Genomic DNA, 25,532 nt, shown 5'->3' with positions numbered 1-25,532 from the left:
GCCCTTTAATGACATCGAAGTATTATTGGGAGACTTCAACGCTAAAATTGGCCACCAACTGTTTCCTGTAACAGAGGGAAAATTTGTTATTCAAGATGATCCAAACGGACCCCCGACCTTGTACAAAGTAGAGGCAACTTTGTTTAAATTAAAATCACATAAAGCTTCCAAAATCGATGGCATCCCAGCCGAGCTATTCGAAGAAGGGTGAACAGAGCTTACCTGTCAATCCACAATCCACAAACTAGATCTCATTGTTGTGCACCTGCTACAAAGCGTTGACGAATATAATCTAACGACGACTGAAAGAGTATGCAGGCGGCATCATCGGGGAATACCAAGGTCGCTTCAGATCCAGAAGATCGACAACAGACCAGATATACAGAGTTAAGTTGGTACTTGAGAAATGCGGAGAACATGACATCGATGTGCACTAACTATTCGTTGACTTCTATCAGGCGTACGCTAGTGTAAATTGTAATACTCTGTACAGAATAATGATCAGGCTAAAAACCCCACTGAAACTAGTCTGTCAGGAAGGTGGCCTCAGTTGATACCAAAGATGCGTTATAGGGCCTATACACTGTCAAGCAGCATTGAGCGCATCGCTCCGTTGCTCAATTGAACAATATTTCCATACACTTAGTGAAATATTGTTCAAATATAAGTTGGAAACGGTACCAGTAACATACCATTAAAGTGCTATTGCATCTATCTGCATTGTCATCGCGTGCGATTCTTAGCCAGCCTAATTTAATAATGATAATAATTGTTGGCGCAACAATCCATATTGGATCAGGACCTTGAAGTGTGTTAGAGCACTTCATTCAAGACCGTAGCCTAATTTAAGGTTTACATTTATCTACGCCTCTTAATTTTAAAAATTGTTTGAGGATGGACTGCTTTCAGAAATCTTTCGCAAATGGTATCTTCGCATATATCATATATAAACATAGTAAAAAAAAACACTAGGAAAATTAAAAGTTGAATTTTCAGTAGGAAAGAAGGAGATCACCCGTGCGAGTGCAAGAGGGAGTAGAGGGGCAAGAGGCGGCCCCCTCTGTAGTCCCCTTCTCGGCGAGCTGTACTTTTAACAGAAAGAAGAGTGGGACCTTTTTTTCCTTCTATGTATCCTCTTTACATTCTCACTCTCCGGAGGTATGGTTGGCAAACCTTACTTCACCATGATGATATCAAAATACCCCCCATCAGACGGGCGAATTTAAGAGGAGGAGGACCTGGCTCAAAATTAAACCCTATCGCTTAAAGGGGTCGTGACGGTACAGTCCTTCAATGGGGTTAGGAAAAGAGAATCTTGCTCTTTCTTCTACATAACCTCCCCATTCTATCTTCCTCACCGGATAGTCTTGAAAACTCAACTTGGCCATGATGATGTAAACCCTACTTGAGGGGCCATAAGATTTGAAGGAGGATGTTCCCCACGAATTTTTACCGGGTTTGAAGAGGAGGCACTACCCCCTTCCCCCTCCATATACTTTCTATCCGTTCCGGGGCTGGCGTTGAAAATTCAACCTTTTTCTGTATGATGTATGGGCCCTATTACTGGTAACATCCGTAAAATTAGTAGTGTACGCAGACAATGAGCATACCTTTGCCCGATCGATGCTTCATGCAAGGGAAGTGTTCGAGCAGTTCGAGGGGTCAATGAATTCAAAAGGAAAGGATTCCGAGAGGATAGCTGAAAGGCAGAGCAGATGGTAGCCGACCAAAGGAAACCAGGGAAACGTTGGGAGGACTAAGTGGACGCAGATTGCAGATCAATTCTAAGATTTTTCAACTCGAGGACACGGTATTTGGATCGAGATAATTTGAGGCAAAAGTAAAAAAAATTAATTTTTTAATTTAAAGTGAACCACAATGTTTGTGTGAAAATGGACTTGTTGATGTTTTAGAAAAATTTATTATTTATTTGAATTTTTCTCTGAGTTTTTTGCTCAGTGATTTTATAAAGATGTGATTAATAACGATCTTGCTGTCCCGTACTTAAATTAGTTGACCAGTACCTAAAAGTGATTCCATGGCACACAGCTTTCCTCTAGGGATGTTTTATGAGATACTGTAGAGACGAGGAAGCTTGACTTTTGGGTACATCAGCTGGCTTCCCTGATCTATAATGAACACGTCATACCCATCAAAATGGAGCCATCGGTGAAGCCTATATAACTGTTGCAAGCAATTAGCGCAGACTGAGATTATTCTGAAGTGGCAAAAGTTTTGGGAAAGAAAAACATAGGACCCACAGAATTATCCCAGATGTTTCAAGTGGATTTGATATCGACATGGAGACCTAACACAATTCTAAACGGACACAGAGAATGTGGAATATGTTACTTTTAAATACTCGAGTGTGCACGGGACGGAGGTGGAAAGGTGGGCCCTAGAATATCGTGAACTTCAGACAGAATAATTGTTAAAAGGACTTCAGAGAAACCTGCTGAAATTCGAAAATATTGAGGACTGCGGTTTAAAACGCTGGTGACAACCCGGTTTATATCGAAGGCAGCCGAATCAGCTATGGATGACTATTTGAGTGAAATCAGGGTTATTCCGGGCGAACGCAAAACGGACAAACTTGCTCTATGGTGTAGCAGATGAAATGCTATACCACACTTCAAAATTCAAGTTTAAATTAGATAATTGCTTACCCATTATTATGGTTCCCAGTTAGCACAATCTGTTCTGATAGTGGATTTTAGCTACTGCTAACACTAAATTCCCCAAAGTCGGCAGCATAGAAACACCCAAAAAATGAAGTTGAATTAAGTTTTTATTTGCGATTTTTTTTCCAAACTTACTTTTTCTTAATTAATAATTGCTTATAAATTTATATATCTAAGGAAATAGTAGCAGTAATAGTTTAATATTTCAACTAGTTTATTTTTTACATCGGCCCTGTCTTGCGTCGGTTATAGCACCCCATAATTCAATGATAAAATCGTCGGTAAAACCAAAGGCCTCTAAATCCGAATTGTCGATAGCTTCCGCAAAGTCCATTGAGTTTGTTTTATCTGCACCAAGATCCCATATCTAAAAAACGAGAAAGTTAAAATTGTTATTTGGGCATGACCAAACATTGTAAGTAGGACTCACTTGTGTGGCGAGTTCGGCATCATTGATTCCCATGAATGAGTCTAGGAGGGTATTGATTGCATCTATTGCAGTTTCCGTCGCTTCGTCATGCTGCAAAAAGTTGGGAGATTAGTTTTGAAGAAATATAAAAAGTATTTTCGATATAATAAAGGTTCGGGTTTTAACTGGCAGGACATGTTGTCATTGAATGTTTGATGGGTCTGTAATAGTTGGTGGTTGGAGTAGAATGGATGGAATTATGACGGAGAAATAGTAAACCTAGATCTACTTAAGTGAGGGTTTCAGAGCAGTTCTATTAAATTCCATTCATCGACATGAAAAATCACTGCCGCATCAATAAATTGCTTACTGTATGCTACGGGAACTGAACATACATTTGCATTTAGAAAATCCATGACAATATGGTTTAAGTTAGTTACAAATGTAGCTCATATTATTAGGTCCAAAAGAGCTGCAGTAAAACAAGATTTATCATCATCATCAACGGCGCAACACCCGGTCTAGGCCTGCCTTAATAAGGAACTCCAGATATCCCGGTTTTGCGCCGAGGTCCATCAATTCGATATCCCTAAAAGCTGTCTGGCGTCCTGACCTACGCCATCGCTCCATCTTAGGCAGCGTCTGCCTCGTCTTCTTTTTCAACCATAGATATTGCCCTTATAGACTTTCCGGGTGCCCACCATAACCTATTGAGCCGGATTTTATTCACAACAGGACGGTAATGGCATCGCTCATAGATTTCGTCATTGTGTAGGCTACGGAATCGTCCATCCTCATGTAGGGGGCCAAAAATGCTTCGGAGGATTCTTCTCTCGAACGCGGCCAAGAGTTCGCAATTTTTCTTGCTAAGAACCCAAGTTTCCGAGGAATACATGAAGACTGGCAAAATCATTGTCTTGTACAGTAAGAGCTTTGACCCTATGGTGAGACGTTTCGACCGGAACAGTGTTTGTAAGCTGAAATAGGCTCTGTTGGCTGACAACAACCGTGCGCGGATTTTCGACCCTAGATAGGAGAAATTGTCAACAGTCTCAAAGTTGTATTCTCCTATCCTTATTCTTTCTATTTGACCAGTGCGGTTTGATGTTGTTGGTTGATTCGTCTTCGGTGCTGACGTTGCCACCATATATTTTGTCTTGCCTTCATTGATGTGCAGCTCAAGATCTCGTCACACGTGCCGCCTGCTCGATCTGGATAAAGGCAGTTTGTACGTCTCGGGACGTTCTTCCCATGATGTCGACATCGTCAGCATAGACCAATAGTTGGGTGGACTTAAAGAGGATCGGACCTCTTGCTTTTATATCGGCATCACGGATCACTTCCTCGAGCGCCAGGTTAAAGAGGACGCATGATAGGGCATCCCCTTGCCGTAGACCGTTGTTGATGTCGAATGGTCTTGATAGTGATCCTGCTGCTTTTATCTGGCCTCGCACATTGGTCAGGGTCAGCCTAGTCAGTCTTATTAGTTTCGTCGGGATACCGAATTCTCTCATGGCCGTGTACAGTTTTACCCTGGCTATGCTATCATAGGCGGCTTTAAAATCGATGAACAGATGGTGCAACTGTTGTCCATATTCCAACAGTTTTTCATCGCTTGCCGCAGAGAGAAAATCTGATCTGTTACTGACTTGCCTGGAGTGAAGCCTCTTGGGTATGGGCCAATGATGTTTTGGCCGTATGGGGCTATCCGGCCTAGCAAGATAGAGGAGAATATCTTATAGATGGTACTCAGCAACGTGATACCTCTATAATTGCTGCACTGTATGATATCTCCCTTTTTATGTATGAGACAGATAATGCCTCGTTGCCAATCGTCAGGCATTGATTCGCTGTCCCATATCTTGAACACAAGTTGATGAACTACAAGATTCAGCAAAGATAATTGTGGAGGAATGCTGAGGTAACTTTCCGTTTTAACAGTATTCCTAGAGGGAATCTTCTACACCTGGCACCTCGGCTACTAATGAACAGAAGAAATCCAACTTCAGTTAGATTTTTAGTGCATTTTCGGCTGCTTGAAAGTACTTGTTTGGCCTTTATTCCGTTCGCTAGCAGGGTCAGATCTTCTGGATTGATTTCATCACTTGCTGTTTTAGACGTTTTCTGTGCTGTTTTTTATTGCCTTGAATCTTTAGACCAATTTTAGGTAGTTAGTTATCATCAGGGGCAAGAAGACACACAGGAGGAGCACATCAAGCTTTTAGGGGACAAGGAATGTGATTGCATATTCGGGAAATTGGTACGAGGTAGCAAACTGGCCCGTGGTCCTGATGGCGCATATTTTTTGGTGCAGCGAGAGCGTTTAGGGTTTTCTTGTGTGTGTTTGATTATCCCATGTGGCAAGCAATACCAAGTTGTGCTCTCAGCCATGTTCTCATAGCCACGTGGCCGCACATCAATGCAGTGCAACATATACACCAACACAAGAGTGGGTGAAATTTTTTACGCGCAAATGATCGAAGAATTTCCAACATGTGCAATGTCTTTCTTCCACCATACAAATTCAAGCAATGCCCGGGAGACGAATCTCTTTTGTGTAGTCTTTTCGATAAGGTGGATGGATGCGATAATCGAGGTAAAAATCGAGGTAAATCTACGAAGGCGAGTAGCGCAGTTTTGGCTTCTCAGAGCTTGGTCTGAACATCGAAGTCGATGGTATGTGGCTTGGTACGGTAGATGGTGATTTGAAAGCCTCGCCACTGCATCCAGACCAGGCAAATGACAGACAAAAGTGGCACAACCGACGAGCCGACCTCGTTTGTGAAGGGGACGAAGGCTAAAGAAAAACAAGTCAGGATACCGGAAGCTGGACACTTCAGGTATGAAAAGTTTTGTGTATTTCTTTTATAAAAACATTTGCCCAATTAGTACTTGACTTTGACTTATGGCTTTGTTAGTAATAATGAGTTTCCCACCAAACTTGGTAGAATCATGTTCTATATTATAGCATATATCGTTATAATTTCGTAGGGCTAGGATGGACTTAAGGCGGGTTTTGCACGCAATTACTAAAATTTATAGAAATATACTATTATTAACTTTATTTGATCAGATATGTATATGAAGGGTATTTCGGAGCCTAGGTACCATATAGTGGCAGCCTCTTGATTTTTTGGAGATATTTAGATATTTCGGTTGGGTAGTTTCAGAGAATGGGTCCGTTAAAGAAATGATCACTTTCGACCCCCCGCACTCCCTGCCTCTCCAACAACTCAGATCAGCTTCGGAAAGTACTAATAGAGTCCTTTCATTTGATACCCCACATGACTATATTTGATGAAAAAAAATTTACACTCGCCTTTTGCATCTATGGGGACTTCCCCTTAAATTAGACGTAAAAGGATGGTTAACTTAGTCGCCCCTCTTTGCTCGCTTGCTTTGGTTCAGACGTGTAGTGGTAAACCCATGTATCATCTCAGCTGACTATACGACTGAGGCCAATTTTCAAAATGGACGCTTTTTTGACTAGGAGAAAAATGCCTAGGAACCCATCATACTGAGTTCTTCCAGAATCCAAGTTTCTCTCTAATGAGGACACATGTACCTTCCTGTGCCTTGCACCTACTGAAGAAGTAATTTCCCCGATGCTGAAGCCCCGGTTTTCTTTCAAAACATCTCTAACTACAGGGGTGTGCTCGTCTATGACGGAAGTTAAAAGACGGATTCGAATTTTCCACCATTTCTTGTCCTTCAGAAAAACTTTTATGCCACTTGTACATGCGGATTTTAAAGAAAGTTTCAGCCATGAATTGCGCCCCGTAACCGTGTTGAAATTTCTGGAGGTTTCACTTCTTTTCGGGTGAAAGACAATAATAAGATAATCCGCTACGTAACAGAGATAGGAACCACTTGCTCATTCATTGGTCTAATATGGACTGAATTAGAATAATATTGGTGGTGGGTGCGGAAGCGGAGTAAGGGAACTCAGACGGAATTCGCAGAAAAGAGCCTCTCACTTTTCCAACAACGCTTGATGACGAAATTTCCATTTATATTTGATTGACCCTCATATATAAGCACACTCACAATTTCTTTTCGAATTTTTTTCAGAAATAGTGAAAGGGTCCTTGAAATAAGTTACCACTTTATAATTCTCTTGCTCCCCCTTTATGGGCAAAACCAAAATTCCGCGGCCAAGCTAATCAGGTTTATTATCATGCTGAGGAAAAGCCAACGAGAATCTGAGTCCGGTATTGAGGGTATTTTGTTTTCTAGATACCATATATACTCCCCAAAATTTTCCAAATTTTGCGGTTGGGTAGTTTCTAAGAGCCCTAATTAATAAGTGTGCTTTTGCCGCTGCCCTTCCTTTACAACCAATTCAAAAAAATTGACGTGGAAAGTACTAAGTTGATGAAAAAGAATTTTACATCCCCCTTTTGCATGTACACGATCCCATTCACCGTATGAGTTCACACTTCTAATATCCTCACTGAATTCCGTATCAATAGGTATAACCGTTTTTCAGAATAAGTCGCATATAACAGACAGACAGGCGGATAGACGCCGATTTTAATACGGTTTTGTTTTACATAGAACCTTAAGGAAGGATTAGCACTTAACATGTTTAAATAAAGTTTTACCCATCTGCAAAAAATCCACTCTTCCTCGAGACCAGTAAATAACAACTGTTGCTAACAACAGAAACAATCTATTTTTAAATCGCCCGAAATGTATTGTTTTAAGATTGAACATATGCATATTTGCTTCTTCTTATTTTCCTCAAAATTCAAATACGCATTTTGCATTATTTATTAAATAAACTTAGTTGTCGCTATTGAAGTGAAATTTTTATGAAAAAATGTGGTTTTTATCCGTCATTCGCTTGCATTTGTTTCCATGTTTGCTTTGAATATTAGAGCATCGAATAGCGGTCTGTTGTACAAGATTAAATTTATGTACATACTTTCTTGAGAAAATATTCAAACGTCAGCTATTTTTAACTTTCTTCGAGCGCTACTGGTATGACGTGCGTTAGTTCATTCATCATTGCCCCTAATCTTTTGGTGACATGATTATGGAGGTATTAATTGATTTGCGCTATCCATTCATTCGTTTGTGCGTATGCATCTTTTAAAACTAGGCCAAAGATACAGATATAAGCTAGTTCAGTGCTTATCTGCATACGTGTATTGTCAAATATTGATACCCATATTTTAATGAAGCCTTCATAAACGATTGGAAGATGCCCGAGAAGGTGTGTAGATTTGAAAGAGAATAGGCCCCTACAATTTCACTTTGTGAAAATAAAATCCTCTCTTGTGTTTGGAACTTTTCATTTACAATTAAATATGTATATACTTTAAAAAGTAATCTGAAATCTTATATTCATATGATGAACATACAGTATGTATGCGTATATATTTGGAAATTTCTAGAAATAGCGAGCATCTAGTGAACCTTGTACCTCCATGAGTGTGGGCTACTTACTTTATCCTCGATTGCTGCATCACCGTTTGCTTTGAATCGTAACGTTTCCTTTCCACTTCCATAACCTTTTTTACTACTTTTACTGCCGGAGCGTGGGCCGATTCCTTGGAAACCGCTCTTCATTGGTTCGATTAATCTTAGTGTGAATGTTGATCCAGTTGGGATATCTTTCAGTAGTCTTGCAACTTCATAATGTCTTTTGCCAACTACGTTGATATTGTTTAATTTTTCTATGTGATCACCAACCTAAAACACACGGAAGACATTAGTGTAACAGTATTTATCAGGCACTTCTACTGATTTATATTTGTGTCTCATTAATAAATTGCTTAATCCTAGTATTAAGGAGGTAAACTGGAAATCATCAGAGCCGATTTTGAGAAAAGAAATTAATGGAGACCCAATAAAAATTCGAAAAACTTTTTGTAATGGCGAACATTGTAAAGAAATAATTTTACCGAAAAAGTGTTAATAAATTCGTAAAAGGCGAGATGAGTCTAGAATAAGAGGCATTTTGGCCAGAAATTCCACTCATTTCAACAAGAGATAGATTTAGTATCCCCAGTTGGTTTCTAGTAAGGAAGTATCTAAAATCGTCATATATTTTACTGACATCATCATCACATATCTGACTGTCTAATGAAACTTTTCGCGATACATATTGTAATGAATAGGGGGTTGGACGATGATTAAATGATCATTCGAGTCTAACTACAAGGACAGGGCTATAAAAGACTTCAGAAAATGAGTGAGTTTCAAGATACTGATTATTACAAAAAACCAGACTGGATCTTTCCAGCAATCCCCCTCTCTCTTTGTCAAACCCAAAAATTGTCGCAATGCTCATCAAACATAGGAAACGCAAAAAGTCAACCAGCTTGATAAAATTTTTTCCATTATCTTTCAACAAAGCGGAAACCGGAAGTTCGGTATAAAGCTTACATACTTTTCACAATCGTTTTTTACCTAAGTATATTTGGGTACAGAACTATCTCAGTCCGCAATGTATATGTTTATTTAGTATGTCAAATTATTGAGTTGATATTGAGTATTTTGGGTTGCAGTAAATTTACATGAAAAAAGGCAATTTTCAGCTACTGTAAATTTATTAGTAATGGTACGATTTTGGTCAAACTTGGGGATATCTTGTTCCATACTATAGCTTATATTCTAACTCTAACTGATCTAAACTTAAGGAGGGTTTCTAGTTAATTTTCTACAAAATATAGTAATATATTATCATTAACTTAATTTGGGACGGTATGCATGTGGATAGTATCTTAAGGCCTAAATACCGCATTGACGGGACTTCATGATTTTTCAGATTGTTCGGTTGGGTAGTTTCTGAGAATGGGTCCGTTAAATAAATCATCACTTTCGACCCTCCGCATTCAGTTTGTGGGATAAAGCATTTTGAGTGAAGCAACTTTTGTAAGTTTGAAAAAAATGGTTAAAAAAGAATTTCGTGTGTTAATTAAGCACTGCTTTTTGGCGAAAAAAAATACTGTTGAAGCTAAGGCTTGGCTTGACAAACATTATTCGAACTTTCCACCAGGAAAATCAATCGTTGAGAAGTAGTTTACTAAGTTTAAACTAGGCGAAATAAGCTAAGGTATAAAAGCTTTATGTTCATTTTATGTGAGAAACTTTCTTCGCACATTCTTCCATTGTCATTCGTCTCCTTTAAGTCCACCCAATTACTGGCCTAGGCTGACGATATCGACATCATGGGAAGAACGGCCCGAGACGTACAAACTGCCTTCATCCAGATCGAGCAGGCGGCGCGAGATCTTGCGCTGCACATCAATGAAGGCAAGACAAAATATATGGTGGCAACGTCAGTATCGAAGACGAACCAACCAAGACAATCAAACCGCACTGGTCAAACGGGAAGAATAAGGGTAGGAGAATACAACTTTAAGACCGTTGACAGTTTCTCATATCTAGGGTCGAAAATCACAACCGATAACAGCTACGATGATGAAATCCGCGCACGGTTGTTGTCAGCCAAAAGAGCCTATTTCAGCTTACAAAAACTGTTCCGCTCTAAACGTCTCACCATAGGGTCAAAGCTCTTACTGTACAAGACAATGATCTTGCCAGTCTTCATGTATTCCTCGGAAACTTGGGTTCTTAGCAAGAAGAATTACGAACTCTTGGCCGCGTTCGAGAGAAGAATCCTCCGAAGAATTTTTGGTCCCCTACATGTGGATGGACGATTCCGTAGCCTACACACTGACGAAATCTATGAGCGATACCATGACCGTCCGGTTGTGGATAAAATTCGGCTCAATAGGTTAACGCCCAGAATCCCCTCTGACAATCAGGTGAGAGTTAACACTTTGCGCCGTTGATGATGATGATGATAAGAATTAATTTCCATTTTCATTTTTGAATGATGTAAAAGCGGCCGTTCTTCGATCAACGCACGCCTACTGTCTCAAACATTCTTTTTCTTCTGTTATTGAATGTGAACAGTTATAAATACGACCTAAATTCTAAATCGGTCCAGGAAAATCATGATGGATGGGGGGTGATGAAGATTCCATCTGGGCGTTGCCCCTCTTTAGGTTTTGAGTTCATTCCTGTTTTCCTTTGACAGTACAACCAAACAGTTTCAATATACCGGACTTATTTTGTGGATTATCCTTGGGATTTCTCTACAATACTTAATTCTCTTATTCAATCTATCTTATGTTCCTTCAACGCCAAAAACTGGCAAATTCACACACTTTCGGCAACTAATCGACACCCAAAGTTATATTTTTGTTTCCACCTTTCAGCTTTGATTTTGGTTATTCTTTCTGGGTCCTAAACTACTACCATTTTCTTTCAATGGAAAAATTTAACTCTAAGCAACTGGCTAAGAAAAAATAAATGAATTTCACTTCATTCCATTTCATTTAGTGAGCTTGCAAGGCAGGCGCTGACGGGTGCTATGAATGGCCTGGCTTCAGTGTCGACCATACCATGTTGCAATGGCATGACAAGCGGGTCTGATATATTATCTACCGAGGACCTGATGTTACCGGCAGAGATTTAGGAAATTGTGTCCTTATAAAAGAAAAAACATGTATTACTCCAAACCAGCGCCCGACCTCCTAGCAGGCTAGAAAAGAACACAATTTGCAGTCTTACATTAGCATCAATAACTGGAATCTTCAAAAATCAAATAGGAGTGGTCCAAGTTTTCAAAAAAAAAAACGGATGGTTCATAAATTCCTTTTAGTTGCAGTTAATTATATCTTACAAAGAAAGGAAATTACTCCACCACTGAAAGGTTTTTCGAGTAATACTAATTTTTTTTTCGAGAAATCAGCGAGCCTGATGATCCGAGGTTTAGATTGGGCTTATTCACTTCAGTAGGTCATTATCATACCCCCTCAAGAACTTAACAATATTATTTCTGTAAAGCTTTACCACACCGTGCCCGGATGATTCAAGTCGCGGTTCCAATCTCACTGGTAGTAGAGGATGTCGGATACCAGTCGACTCAGCTGTGGATGAGTATCAGGGTAATAATATTGGGCTGGAGCAATGTTGACCACATTGCATCTTACAGTGTACTGTAGTGTACCGTTACGGTTTTGAATGAAGTGCTCTAAGACACTTGAAGGCCCTGAGCCAATTGAATTGTTACCGCAACGATTATTAATATTACATGTTATTTACCACATCTCAAGAGTAGCGAATCTTTGACATATGACTTTGAACATTTCCTCCATTGAAGAATAATTGAGAAATGTGAAATCCTACAGACTCCTAGTTCTGTTCCAATATTCATCAATGTAAGAGCTGCCAAAGAATCTGATGTGCATCACCCAACTATTCCCTAGCCAATTATCAAAATTGCGAAACTCTGGTTAAAACCGTCACTGAATGAAATGGGTAAAATCGTGCATAAGATCACTACGCCATACCCAGACAGGCCACGTGTCATATCAAAACTTTCTTTCTCCGCCCATTGGTCTGCTTTACAAATATGTTCAGAACTATCTGCATCAGTACTTAGAACACTTACATTCGATAGACGATTTCCTTTAGTAGTAGTAATTATAATTCTCAAGGAATGCTAAATCAACAACAAAAACAAGGATAAAATCGAAGATTTCAAGTTCCACGAAGATAGTTACGCCATTCCTCATCATATCTGATTTCCTAGAAAATAGTATAACCGGTTTCCATTACGCAGAGTAGATAAGAAGATTACCGGAAGTCAGGGCTCCAATCTATTTTCTTCAATGGCTTCGGTGTGCTGACCGAACATTTTGTTTAACTTGAATGACGAACCGAAGCACCAAAGTTCCGTCAAAACGTTTTTTGAAAAACTTGAGTCTTTAACCCAAAAAAGAGAGGTCCGTGGACCACAAAAGAGGGAATAAGTTGCTTCCCAAGTGGTCCGGTCTGTCATCAAGTGGATGTAGACTAAGGAGTCACTCTATCCTCAACAAAGAATTACTATGGTTATTACCCCTTGCAATGCATAATGCATAAAAACATGGGACGGAACATTGGAGAAGGAATGCAAATTTCTCGAAGAGTCCTGGAGGGTGCTGAATAACCTCTCAATAAATCGTCAAAAATGGCGCATGAGTGTGGTTGACGCACTATGGCCTATCTAGAGGTAACTGGCAACCATATCCATAAACCTTCTTTTACTGTATAATTTCAATATTTGGTTTACACATCGTATCGTTACAATGGTTGTGTGGTAGGCTATGAATGGGAGTTCATTTTGTGAACAGGGCTACCGTCAACGTGCCGCGGATTCACAGAAAACTTAGGAACTTATTAACCTACTAACTATTGATACTGATTTTTACACATACAAAATATTATCAGTTTTCCATGATTAATTTTGATATACTAAAAATAACCATATATGTAGTAAGGCTCACCATAATATGAGGAATCCTGTCTATCACACTGCCTTCTTTTATCCTTTTGATAAATGCATAACCAGCGCCATTGTCTGTTATGGTTAAACCTAGGGCGTCTTCGGATTTAATGATTTCTATTTCCTTGGGACGACCTTTTCTATGAGCGAAAATAAAATCATCGAGTCCGATTTGTCCGCCGAGTAGTTTTGTCATATCAACTTTGTGTGAGTTCAGCGTGCAGAAGAGGATCTGAAAATAAAAATATATAGGATAAATGCATTATTTATAGAAATTATTTTATTTTTAAGGTTTTATGTAAAACGAAATAACCTCCCTTTTGTAAAACAAAACCTAATAATATAATACTCGCGCTGTCTATCTGTTACACGAACTTTTTTTCCAAAATGGTTACCCCAATTCAAATGAAATTTGATGGACATATGGGAACACCTATGAAATCGCGATCAGTAAGTGGCATAAATTTAGGTGGAAATTTAACGAGAATACGTAAAAAGGAAGGATTTAAAAATCAAATCAATCCAATTCTAAATTGTAAAATTGTATTGGCAGAGAAGATACTGTCTCGCATAATTCTGCCAAATTTCGTGGAAATCCAGATGCAAGAGGATTGTACACAGGAGGAACAGAATCTCATTGTATACCTTTCGGGCAGGTATGAGGTAGGTAAGTGGTATTGGTGTGTCAATGTCGTCTAGATGGTTTTCTTTATCTTATCCAACCAGGAAACGGATGTAGTCGAAAGATTAATCTTGGATGCATCTATTATTTGCTCCTCAGTTCCTAGGAGGACAAACAAGGATCTATTGCTGAGAATGTTGCGCGTGGTTGCTTCCATTAAGCTTCCCACAGAGGAATTTTGAAGCATCATTCCCTCAATGATTCCATTAAAAACCATTACTATTAATCCGGGGGGATTGAAGTTGAATCTCCTGTGTATAGTCTTTGTGTGTCAAAATTATGGCAGCTCAAACTTATCAATTTCGGACAAATTGACGGTTAAGCCATACAAATTTGATGCTGCCGTCATAATTGAGGAGAATAGTTCGAGCGGAATATTAAAATCCTATATATGAAGAATCTACTTTTCCCCAGGCCCTTATTTAAGGTTTTGTGTAAGACAAAACCTTATTAAAATCGGTTTATTGTCTGTCTGTCTGTCTGTCTGTCACATGCATTTTTCTCGGAGACCGTTGTAGCGATTGATACTAAATTTGGGGAAAAGGAGGGAACTGTGAACGCTCACGCATACAGGAGGGGCCCCCATACATGCAAAAGTGGGGTGTACATTTTCGATTCATCAAATGTAGTCATGTGGGATATCTAATGAAAGGTCTCGATTTGTACTTTCTAAAGCTGGTCTTAGTTTTGGCATTTGTTGGAATGGCGGGGAGTTTAGTATTAGTAATATTCATGTACAGATGTATATTTTTATTTGGCAATTCTTCTTGATGAAGATGCCCATAAAATTTTGGTTCACAGCCTAAACAGTCTACGTCTACCCTTTCGGATGGCCGGTTGGCCGAATCGCTTTTCATTCGATCGCAGCTACCTGAACAGTTCAAATTTATAGACCAGCCGCATCCCATTTACGCTTCGGTCACCGGTCAACTGAGGACTGTTCAGACGTAACAGCTCGAAGTGAACGTGAATGGCGGTCTTAATGCAGATATGGGCCGAATACTGGTTGTCGAGCGATTTTTGATGACTATTCTGCATTTTTTTGTAATACATAATTAAAAATTTTGATATGCAAGCGAATCAACGGAGAAGGTTCATTATCAATTTTCAAGCTATGGCGATTGCACTTGATCTACATATTTTAAACTTGGGAGGCCTTCTTCTAGCTCACTTATTGTCAAGTATTTCTCAGTATTACCTATCTATTCCTATTTTTAGGGTATGTAGTGAGACATAGAATTTGTTTCAATTAATCAGTTTCTTTGTAAACTTTTCATTTCCAGCCTATCTAGATATTTTGGGGTGCTACCTGTAATATGGATTCTTTATGCTAACTATTTGAATTTTACCAGTCGAGAAGGCGAAGCTATATGGGATTAAACGAAGTGGTCATTCAGTTAGAGGAGTTTCTATTGGCGAGGATTCAATAGTACGGTCGTTCAAATTTTGTCTATCACACGTTATTTTCTACACCCAAAAAATTCATTAGAAAACTAAAAAAATAGAGAAAAGAAAAGAAAGCATAGAAGAGAGTTACCCCGCTTGTTTTTCATGTAATCATCCGTTTCTTTTTAAAATTACAATTTAACAGAAAGTAAAAAACAAAAATTTCAAAAAAAAAGATATGTCAAAACCTTTTAACTTTTAGCGGTAAAAGCGCATATTTTAAGGTGAAGAAAATCACCTGACATCCTCAGACACAAAAATAAGCAACTATTATGGTATCTTATCAAATAAAAGGAGAGGAAACTCTACAGTGTGGAATAGGATATGTTACAAAGAAATACTATATTGTAAAGGAAGAAGTCAATGCCTTATTGGAGTTGAGTAAAATTCGGAGGATTGACGTCATCTCTATTCTACAATTCTTAATTGGATTTAGACTAGACTATTTCGAGTTCTAAATTGGCCGCCATTTCCGAAAATGTGAGTTATAGCTCCATTCTCTTAGCTGATACTTTGGAACGAGACTCTTGATTTTTCTTCTGGCTTCCACGAATAGTATTGCTGAGTACTGGATGAAGCAATAATTAAAACTGCCGCAAAAATGAGATGAATGACCTAAACCTATCTCAGTCGATCGAAGAATATGGAATATGTGGATGACATAGTACTAATATCGCACAGAAACCAAGAAATTTAGAATTAGCTAGATTCGCCAACTGTAAGCAAAAAGCTGAGCTGAAAATAAACATAGGGCAATAGGCCCAAAAATTAATGAAAAAAAAATTAGTTGGTTAAATATAAACGGCACCTCAAGTTTGACTGGGATAGACTTACATTATAATTTTAAGTCAGGAAGGATGGACATTTGGTAGATTAAAAATGGTCGGGAAATTCTCACACAATAGTGAAGATGAAATCTGGCAACCTAACTATATGGTGTTGAAACATGGCACACTTATTAGATCATAAGGAACCAACTACTACTATTCGTCAATATCTACATGGGGAAAAGATGCTGACCCAAAGCTATGAAAAATGTCAAGGGAAAAACTAATCACTGGGTAAATTAAGAGGAAAATGTGAGAAAATCAGTAAATATTATAGCAAAGTAGACCCTAAGCTAGGAAAAAGCAGGAGATAATAACTCGCAATACGTTGCAAAACATTAACCTTTCGACTTAGTTGGAGCTACTCCAACGACCAGCTACCTAACTGTGTGACGGATTCAGAGGCAAAACCTAAAGCTAAGCGGTAATATAACCCCACGCCAAGATGTGACTACCGTGCCAAGGGCTGACCCCAGGATGTGGCTGATCTAGATTTGTCTAGGCAGTAAGTAACTCTACCGAGATCAACCTATTCTTCCTAGTAAGACAAAGGCCTTGACAACCAATCATGAAACATGAAAGTCCAACTGGATGCCAGTCCTCAACAAACAAACCGAAGCAGGCCCTGTTTGCTAGCACTTCTAACTTTGAGCTCCAGTTGGCGCTAACTACTGCAGCCAAAGTACTTAGTCCAGTCAAAAATCGGGTGCGACCTCCGAATTCTTTCAGTCAAGACCGATTGACATGAAATTTGGGTTGGAGGTAGAAGGTGGCATAAGAAAGGAAAGTTATACAGTGCCGATGTGCGCGAGGGGCGTGGTAACCCCCCTCCGGGGTATAAAGTTTTTTTCTAAATAACCGCAAACATCGATTAAATGGTCGATTCTAACCAGAAAATGTTTATTAAAATTTTTTCGAACAACTTTATTCGAGACATCGCTATGGAAGGTATTCCGGAGCCTAGCACCCTCTTGATCTTTTTGGGTTGGGTAGTTTCTGAGAATGGCCCCGTTAAATAAATGATCCATTTCGACCCCCATAACTCCCCGCCTTTCCAACAAATATGAAAACTAAGACCAGCTTGGGAAAATACTAACCGAGAACAGAAGTTTCATTTGATACCCCACATGACTATATTTGTTGGAAAAAAAATGTACACCCCCTTAACTTTCACGTAAAAGGATGAAACTCACCGTATGCGTGCGCATACCCACCTTTCCACCAAATTTGGTGTCAATCGCTGCTGCAATCTCCGACAAAAATACGTGTGACGGATAGACAGACAGACGGGTAGACAGACAGACTGTAAACCGATTTTGATAAGGTTTTGTTTTCCACAAAACCTTACAAATGATAGTGAAAAACTACTGACTTAGCATTTTTTCACTATCCTTTAAATTTTTTGAGATATTTTTGAAAAAAGCAATCGTTTTGTTTAAAAGTAAAAAAAGTTCAACTTAATGTATTTGCCGGAAACCTCCTTGTTACCGTGTAAGCACATCCTTTAAGCTCTACGTTCAAAGTTAACTTTCATTTTATTGAAGAAATAGACACAATCGCAGAGCATGGTTAGAAGGCTTCTCATAGGCATCATACCTGCTATCTTCTGCCTCATCCAATTATCTACTTGATCTTTAGTTCAGGGATAGGAGAGAGTTTTCATTACTAGTTTATTGCCAACCAGAAAGTTTAAGTTTATAAACGGCGCCCAACGTCGTCAGGTCACACCCGAGAGTCTTAGATCTGAAAGATACTAGAATGGAAAGCCGTTAAGACCGTGGCCTATCTCGTCCAAAACTGTGAGTGAACAAGAGAGAATGCAATCTAGTCTCCTATATCAGTCGCCTGTGATATGATGGCCCTCAGTTCAGAAGTTTAGTGGCTGTAGATAATAACTGGCGAAAATAGGGAAATGTTGGTTAAAAGTGGCTGCCACATGTCCGGAGTTGCTATGGTATACCAACTAGAGAAAATATTTCTGCGAATCAGAAGCCACTGATAATAAGCGTTGAGCTAATTGCGATCCTACACTTTATCAGCCATAACAGGCTCTAGTCATCCTGCTGACGTCGACGTGACGATCAATACCAGCCGATTGCTGAGTAACATGGTTTTTTCCAATTCATAAAAGTATTAAAATGGCAACAACTTTAAACGATGGATTCCTCATCCAATATTTAGCCTATTACTGAATTGATGCAAACCCTGAGCAGAACGGTATATAAGGTATTTAGAAATCAAGGAATATTTATAACAATCTTTTCAAAATTATTACTCCCTGGGAACTGCTCCTAATAATATCGCAGCTATGCATTTGCCAGACCTTGCAAGCGCTCCGCACATATGTTTAATTATAAATAATCTACAGTTAATAGGGTTTATTTATGCAACAAGTCAACCCCGTTTCGACCAAAAAATGTGCATTAAACATTCCAAAATTCCTCATGGTTCATCATCCCATTTTTACTATTTCTTATTTCCATTTTAAATTAGTTGCATAATACCTTATGTGCTAACAAGTTCAAATTAAAAAAAAACTGTTTATTATTATCTGCATATCTTACTCTAAGGCACATCTTTGCCTTTGGTTTTGAGTGCGAAAATTTAAATTCGAATGTTGTAACTTCTGCATCCAAGATACTTTCGCTGAAACTAAAGGCCAGGGTCACAGTCTACTTTAATGCAAAGCTAAATCAAATGGTCAAACTTGTGCAAAATTCCCATTTTTATCATGACTACGGCTATCTTCATTTTGTTAAAAAAGAATAACCAATTTCCGATTTCAGAGGCGCTAAACAGTAAAAAACTATAATATGGAATTATCAACATTCGGGTGGATCAGAAATTGGAAAACATATAGCAGAGACAATCTTTATAAGAAAACAATATTATTTATTTTGATAGACTTTAGACATATTCTGCTCATCTGTTCGAAGATATGTGTTGCCTCAAATAAACCAATTTATATATGATATTGCAGAACCTACACGTACCTTCAGAAATTGGTCAACAGCTTTTCTTTAATTTTGACAAGATAATTTCTACAAATTTGGTGTTTTTCCTGTAAATGTTCGGGATATCCTATTCTGGCTATGTCCTTTAGTAATTTTGATGAATTCAGAAGCCAAGTATTCCAACAAAAACTGCAGACCGCTTTTACAATATTTAAAATGTAGTTACCAGCTAGGTGGTTGCATACGACTTGAAAGTGTTTTGGCAAAGCTTTTTTTCAAAGATTTATTCGTAGTAACTACCATCTGATTTTATAACTTTCAGGTGGATTTTGGGCGCAGATCACCTTCTCCATGGGCGATTGCGCATTAAGTTGACAATCGACTTCAGTACTTCCCGCCAATATTCTGTGGGTTTATGCTGATATTCAGTGAGTTTTCTAGGCCCCTCCTCTCTGAGCAAAGCCGTGGACAGAAGTGATGACATGCTCCTATTCCTCATGAGTGCGACCGCATTCAGGACAAAAGGGAAAATTCATCATCATCAACGGCGCAACAACCGGTATCCGGTCTAGGCCTGCCTTAATAAGGAACTCCAGACATCCCGGTTTTGCGTCGAGGTCCACCAATTCGATATCCCTAAAAGCTGTCTGGCGTCCTGGCCCACGCCATCGCTCCATCTTAGGCAGGGTCTGCCTCGTCTTCTTTTCCTACCATAGATATTGCCCTTATAGACTTTCCGGGTGGGATCATCTTCATCCATACGGATTAAGTGACCCGCCCACCGTAACCTATTGAGCCGGATTTTATCCACAACCGGACGGTCATGGTATCGCTCATAGATTTCGTCATTGTGTAGGCTACGGAATCGTCCATCCTCATGTAGGGGGCCAAAAATTCTTCGGAGGATTCTTCTCTCGAACGCGGCCAAGAGTTCGCAATTTTTCTTGCTAAGAACCCAAGTTTCCGAGGAATACATGAGGACTGGCAAGATCATAGTCTTGTACAGTAAGAGCTTTGACCCTATGGTGAGACGTTTCGAGCGGAACAGTCTTTGTAAGCTGAAGTAGGCTCTGTTGGCTGACAACAACCGTGCGCGGATTTCATCATCGTAGTTGTTATCGGTTGTGATTTTCGACCCTAGATAGGAGAAATTGTCAACGGTCTCAAAGTTGTATTCTCCTATCCTTATTCTTGTTCGTGCTTGTGTTTGACCAGTGCGGTTTGATGTTGTTGGTTGATTCGTCTTCGGTGCTGACGTTGCCACCATGTATTTTGTCTTGCCTTCATTGATGTGCAGCCCAAGATCTCGCGCCGCCTGCTCGATCTGGATGAAGGCAGTTTGAACGTCCCGGGTGGTTCTTCCCATGATGTCGATATCGTCAGCATAGGCCAGTAGTTGGGTGGACTTGAAGAGGATCGTACCTCTTGCATTCACCTCAGCATCACGGATCACCTTCTCGAGGGCCAGGTTAAAGAGGACGCATGATAGCGCATCCCCTTGTCGTAGACCGTTGTTGATGTCGAATGGTCTTGAGAGTGATCCTGCTGCTTTTATCTGGCCTCGCACATTGGTCAGGGTCAGCCTAGTCAGTCTTATTAATTTCGTCGGGATACCGAATTCTCTCATGGCCGTGTACAGTTTTACCCTGGCTATGCTATCATAGGCGGCTTTAAAGTCGATGAATAGATGGTGCAACTGTTGTCCATATTCCAACAGTTTTTCCATCGCCTGCCGCAGAGAGAAAATCTGATCTGTTGCTGATTTGCCTGGAGTGAAGCCTCTTTGGTATGGGCCAATGATGTTCTGGGCGTATGGGGCTATCCGGCCTAGCAAGATAGTGGAGAATATCTTATAGATGGTACTCAGCAACGTGATACCTCTATAATTGCTGCACTGTGTGATATCTCCCTTTTTATGTATGAGACAGATTATGCCTCGTTGCCAATCGTCAGGCATTGATTCGCTGTCCCATACCTTGAGCACAAGTTGATGAACCACTTGGTGTAACTGGTCGCCTCCATATTTAACCAATTCGGCTGTAATTCCATCGGCTCAAAGATTTATTCGTAGTAACTACCATCTGATTTTATAACTTTCAGGTGGATTTTGGGCGCAGATCACCTTCTCCATGGGCGATTGCGCATTAAGTTGACAATCGACTTCAGTACTTCCCGCCAATGTTCTGTGGGTTTATGCTGATATTCAGTGAGTTTTCTAGGCCCCTCCTCTCTGAGCAAAGCCGTGGACAGAAGTAATGACATGCTCCTATTCCTCATGAGTGCGACCGCATTCAGGACAAAAGGGAAAATTATCCAACCTAAATTGGTGCAGATACTTAATATAATATAATCACCATACCCTAACAGGAATTGAGCCACGTGTTAGTTAATCTCGCTATGTAGTCGCTTAGTTCAATCCTCAACACGTTAAATTAGTGTGTCAGAGATCCCCCTGTTAGTAATGCCACTGTTAGTACCATTTTTCCAACGACTCCCGCCTTGCTCCTCTTTAGAATTCTGTATTCTGCAATTTCAGGTAAATTTGTTCTCCCTTTCTCGTACAGAAAGCCTCATTTGGCAGAATTATCGAGACAATCACCGAAATAACACACGTTTGAAATTATCCTGAAGACGTTGCACGGCCTTGGCAAGGGCCTAGGTGGTCAGTCATGTTTTTCCTCCGCCGATTGCTCTCACACGGTAGTGCTTTCTCCTAGACCAGTGCTGCGTATAATAGTATTTGTCGAAACACTGCCGCCGCAACTAATCTGGGCCTACATCTTGAACCTCCAATGTTAGGCTAACGTGCTAACGATATACTGGCATTTGAAGCTTTCTCGCAGGCATGTATTTGATAACAGGCGTCCCGAGCCACCTTCAAAACCACGTATACCACGTCGATTGTTGAATGAGTTTGACGAGCATCAAACTGTCTCGTTTCCATAAGCCATCCCCATATTCTATGATAAGGAGAATCTATTATAGATGGCTATTTCAAGCATTCTTCTCTTCGTGTTTATTTGGTGGCGCCCTGTGAGTTAGGGTTTAAAAATGCGCTTAATGTTTTCCCTGTTTATCGTAAAACGCGACTAAAAGGGGTAAAATTTGTGGGCTAGAGCATCTCAACAATGCCCCAGATAGGAGCTGACCTCACGCCTAAGACCTTTGGCTGTCGAAAACTGATTATAATTTGTTTTTGGAATTTGCGGACGCTGCTTAACAACGGTACCGAACGTCCCCAGTATGCTCAGTTTCTCTAATGTGAGCAAAAATTTCACCGATTTAAGTTGAACATTCTAGGCTTAAGCGAGCTAAGATGGTGGGACTCTGGGAAGTGCCCCTCTCCTTCTTGTCAAACTTCACGTGGACATGTGCTTTCGCATTCTAGAAAACCGAGCGGTAACAGACTGCATGACGAACTCTATTCATCTGGGAGTGGGGTTTCTGACAAACTTCTGACTGCAAGGTAACGGTCCAGGTTAAGGAACATCTCAATTGTACAGTGCTATATATCAACGAAAACTTCCGATATGTGGAAATGATGCTTTCCACAAGCAATTGCATATATGGAGTTCAGGAGAAGTTTCCTAAAAGTGAGATTCTGTTCGTGATGGATGATCTGAATGCCAAGCTGGTCTCAGACAACATCTTGGTCGGAAATATCATGGGGAAATACGTTCTAAACGACCGTAATGATAATGGTGGGATATTTGTAGATTTCTCCAGCTACCACCGTCTCGGGATTGGTAACACATTGTTCGAGCACAGAACCTGCCGTAAGGTCAGTTGGGTTTTAACTGACTGATATTGTATGACCAAGCAGATTGATCAGCAATAGATTTAGGAGTTGTCTCCTGGATGTGCGTAACTAGAGAGGCGATGACATCGGATTAAAAAGGGATCACCGCTTGCGTATTGCGACCGCCATTTCTCTCAGGTGTGGAGAGCTACAACCTACCAAATTCAACATTGATCGCTTGTAGGATCCATGGGTTGCTTGATAGTGGATGAGCATCTTTCTGGGTAATCCTTCTAAAAATATCGGTGAACATTGGGACACTATTAAAAATGTTATTTTCTCGGGCGTTACGACCACGCCCCGAAAGGACTTCACCCTTCACAAACACCTGGCTGGCTGCAAAACTATGGAAATGAATTGATGAACAGAAGGGATTAAAGGCTCTAGTGATGGTGGGCGTGAACCGCGAGCTTCGACCTCGGGATGTTCAGCGTAGTGTCTTCATCTCAAAAGGAAATTTATGTTATTGCGCTGGTCAGAGAAGCGGAAGATGACACAAAATTCAATGATTTCAGAAGTATATTCTGCAACACGAAAGAGCTTGCATCTGGTTACCAATCTTTCGATAGTCTTGTGAAGGACGTTAAGGGTCATCGACGATGAAAAGCAGCTGAAGAAGTGGAAGGAACACTTCACTAAATAAAGTAATCCTGGAATGCATTAAGGAACATCTCGAAAGCTTGACCAACAGAGGCAGGTTGGTTTCCGCTTAGGATCCTCCCATATTGACCAGGCTATGGGTCAGTGCATAGAATTTAAACCTTCGCTTCACCTGCTCTTCGTCTAGACGAGAAGGCTTTTGACAGCGTGAACAAGGGGTATATTTGGAACGCAGTTGGGGCATTCCAGAGCTATTATCAGAGCGACATACGATGGCGCGAGGGGTAACGTGCTGCATTAGTGACAGAGTATCAAAGGCTTTTATCAACTTGTGTATCTAGAAATCGTCGTTTTTGCGGACGGATTTGCCTCGACGCACTAACGCCTAATCCCCCAGGTTTACACTTTTCTCTGCTGAATTTTTTTCTGCGTTGCTATATGGGGGTAACACATTGGAAGTGATCTCAAAAACCCTCGCAAACACTTATCTGCGGCGGACTGTCGGGGTACGCTCGCCTGATACTATTTCAAACAAAGAAAAAGATGGGCGTACAGGCCAGTTACCAGAAAGAAGCAGTGGCTAGGTTATACATTTAGGAGGGGCAACAATTGCATTGCATGCTATGCCATTCAGTGGAAACAACTCTTCAAAGACAGCTGACGAGTGGGTTGCCCTAAGGGCAGTTGGCGGGGCATGAGTTGAAGCGCTCTGTAGGCTTGTTGGATCAATAGATTGGTGTCAGCTTAACTTCTACCGAATTGAGACATGGAAAGCGGACGGTGTTTTGATTATTTGTTCAATCGGTATTGGGCTGTACCACAGAGACTAATCTTGAGCGTGTATTTCACTTCGTAACAACATTCACATTAATATCAAATATGAAAAACTACTCTGAAGAGAACTGTTCAGCAATAGATATTATCTACATTCCTTCTCTTTTATGGAAGAAGTCCGCCACTTGGCAGAAAAGCTATCCTTTCATTTTACACTAAACACCAGAAGACGAGGCAGACCCTGCGTAAGATGGAGCGATGGCGTAGGCCAGGACGCCAGACAGCTTTTAGGGATATCGAACTGGTGGACCTCGACGCAAAACCGGGATATCTGGAGTTCCTTATTAAGGCAGGCCTCGACCGGGTACCGGTTGTTACGCCGTTGATGATGATGACCAGAGTCGCTGGCACTTGCACGGTTGACAGAAAATTTGACATAAAATTACTCATCAAGATTCAAAACGCTCCCATGCAATCTGATCTCAGAAGGAAAAGTACTTCTCCAATAACTGATTTCCAGAGTACAATCCTCTTCAAAATTTGTCGCGTGCAGTGGTTGGGTCGAGCTCCTGATCTGCATACCATCGAGAGGTTCTTAGATCGCCATCTATCCCAAAGTATAAACTGATAAATATTTTGTAGTGACCAAATATCGTTGCATACGATCAAACCAATTAGTAACACTCCTTGAGAGCAAAATAATTATCGGTTTCCTATTCGGAAGGCGGTATGCTTTATTAAAACCTGACCTTATTTTTAAAACCATTTGGAAGATTACTTCTGGTGCAAGTGACGATGTAGGTGAGTTGACTTTTCGTTTCAGTCAGCATCGGAAAAACATTCCCCTGTTTGTGCGTGTTCTGACAGGGTTCTTGAGGAAACTCGGTTATACATTTTCTAATCTTTTTTCCTGAAATTTTTGGACCATTACTTCCTCCGAACACCGTCCAGTTTTTTTGATACGTGAACGGCCTCATTAGCAATATTTTTATCAAAAGTTTTTGCAACCAAT

At 40.2% G+C, this 25,532-nt stretch overlaps 1 protein-coding gene across 1 annotated transcript in view; it reads right to left on the bottom strand.

Moving 5' to 3' along the window:
- Positions 1-2,770: 2,770 nt before the first annotated feature.
- Positions 2,771-25,532, bottom strand: part of LOC119652240 (PDZ domain-containing protein GIPC3) — a 59,002-nt gene continuing 36,240 nt past the window's right edge. Inside the window, exons 2-5 of the mRNA XM_038056218.1 lie at positions 13,440-13,670; positions 8,542-8,787; positions 3,112-3,201; positions 2,771-3,048 (exon numbers count right to left, since the gene is read on the bottom strand). Of these exons, the coding sequence (XP_037912146.1) occupies positions 2,896-3,048; positions 3,112-3,201; positions 8,542-8,787; positions 13,440-13,670 (720 nt within the window). The 3' untranslated portion in view covers positions 2,771-2,895. The remainder of the gene's footprint in view (positions 3,049-3,111; positions 3,202-8,541; positions 8,788-13,439; positions 13,671-25,532) is intronic.

Source organism: Hermetia illucens, chromosome 1, assembly GCF_905115235.1.
Source record: "Hermetia illucens chromosome 1, iHerIll2.2.curated.20191125, whole genome shotgun sequence".
NCBI classification, from domain to species: domain Eukaryota; kingdom Metazoa; phylum Arthropoda; class Insecta; order Diptera; family Stratiomyidae; genus Hermetia; species Hermetia illucens.
Note: the sequence above shows the minus strand (reverse complement) of the source record. Positions and strands in the feature narration are given on the sequence as shown.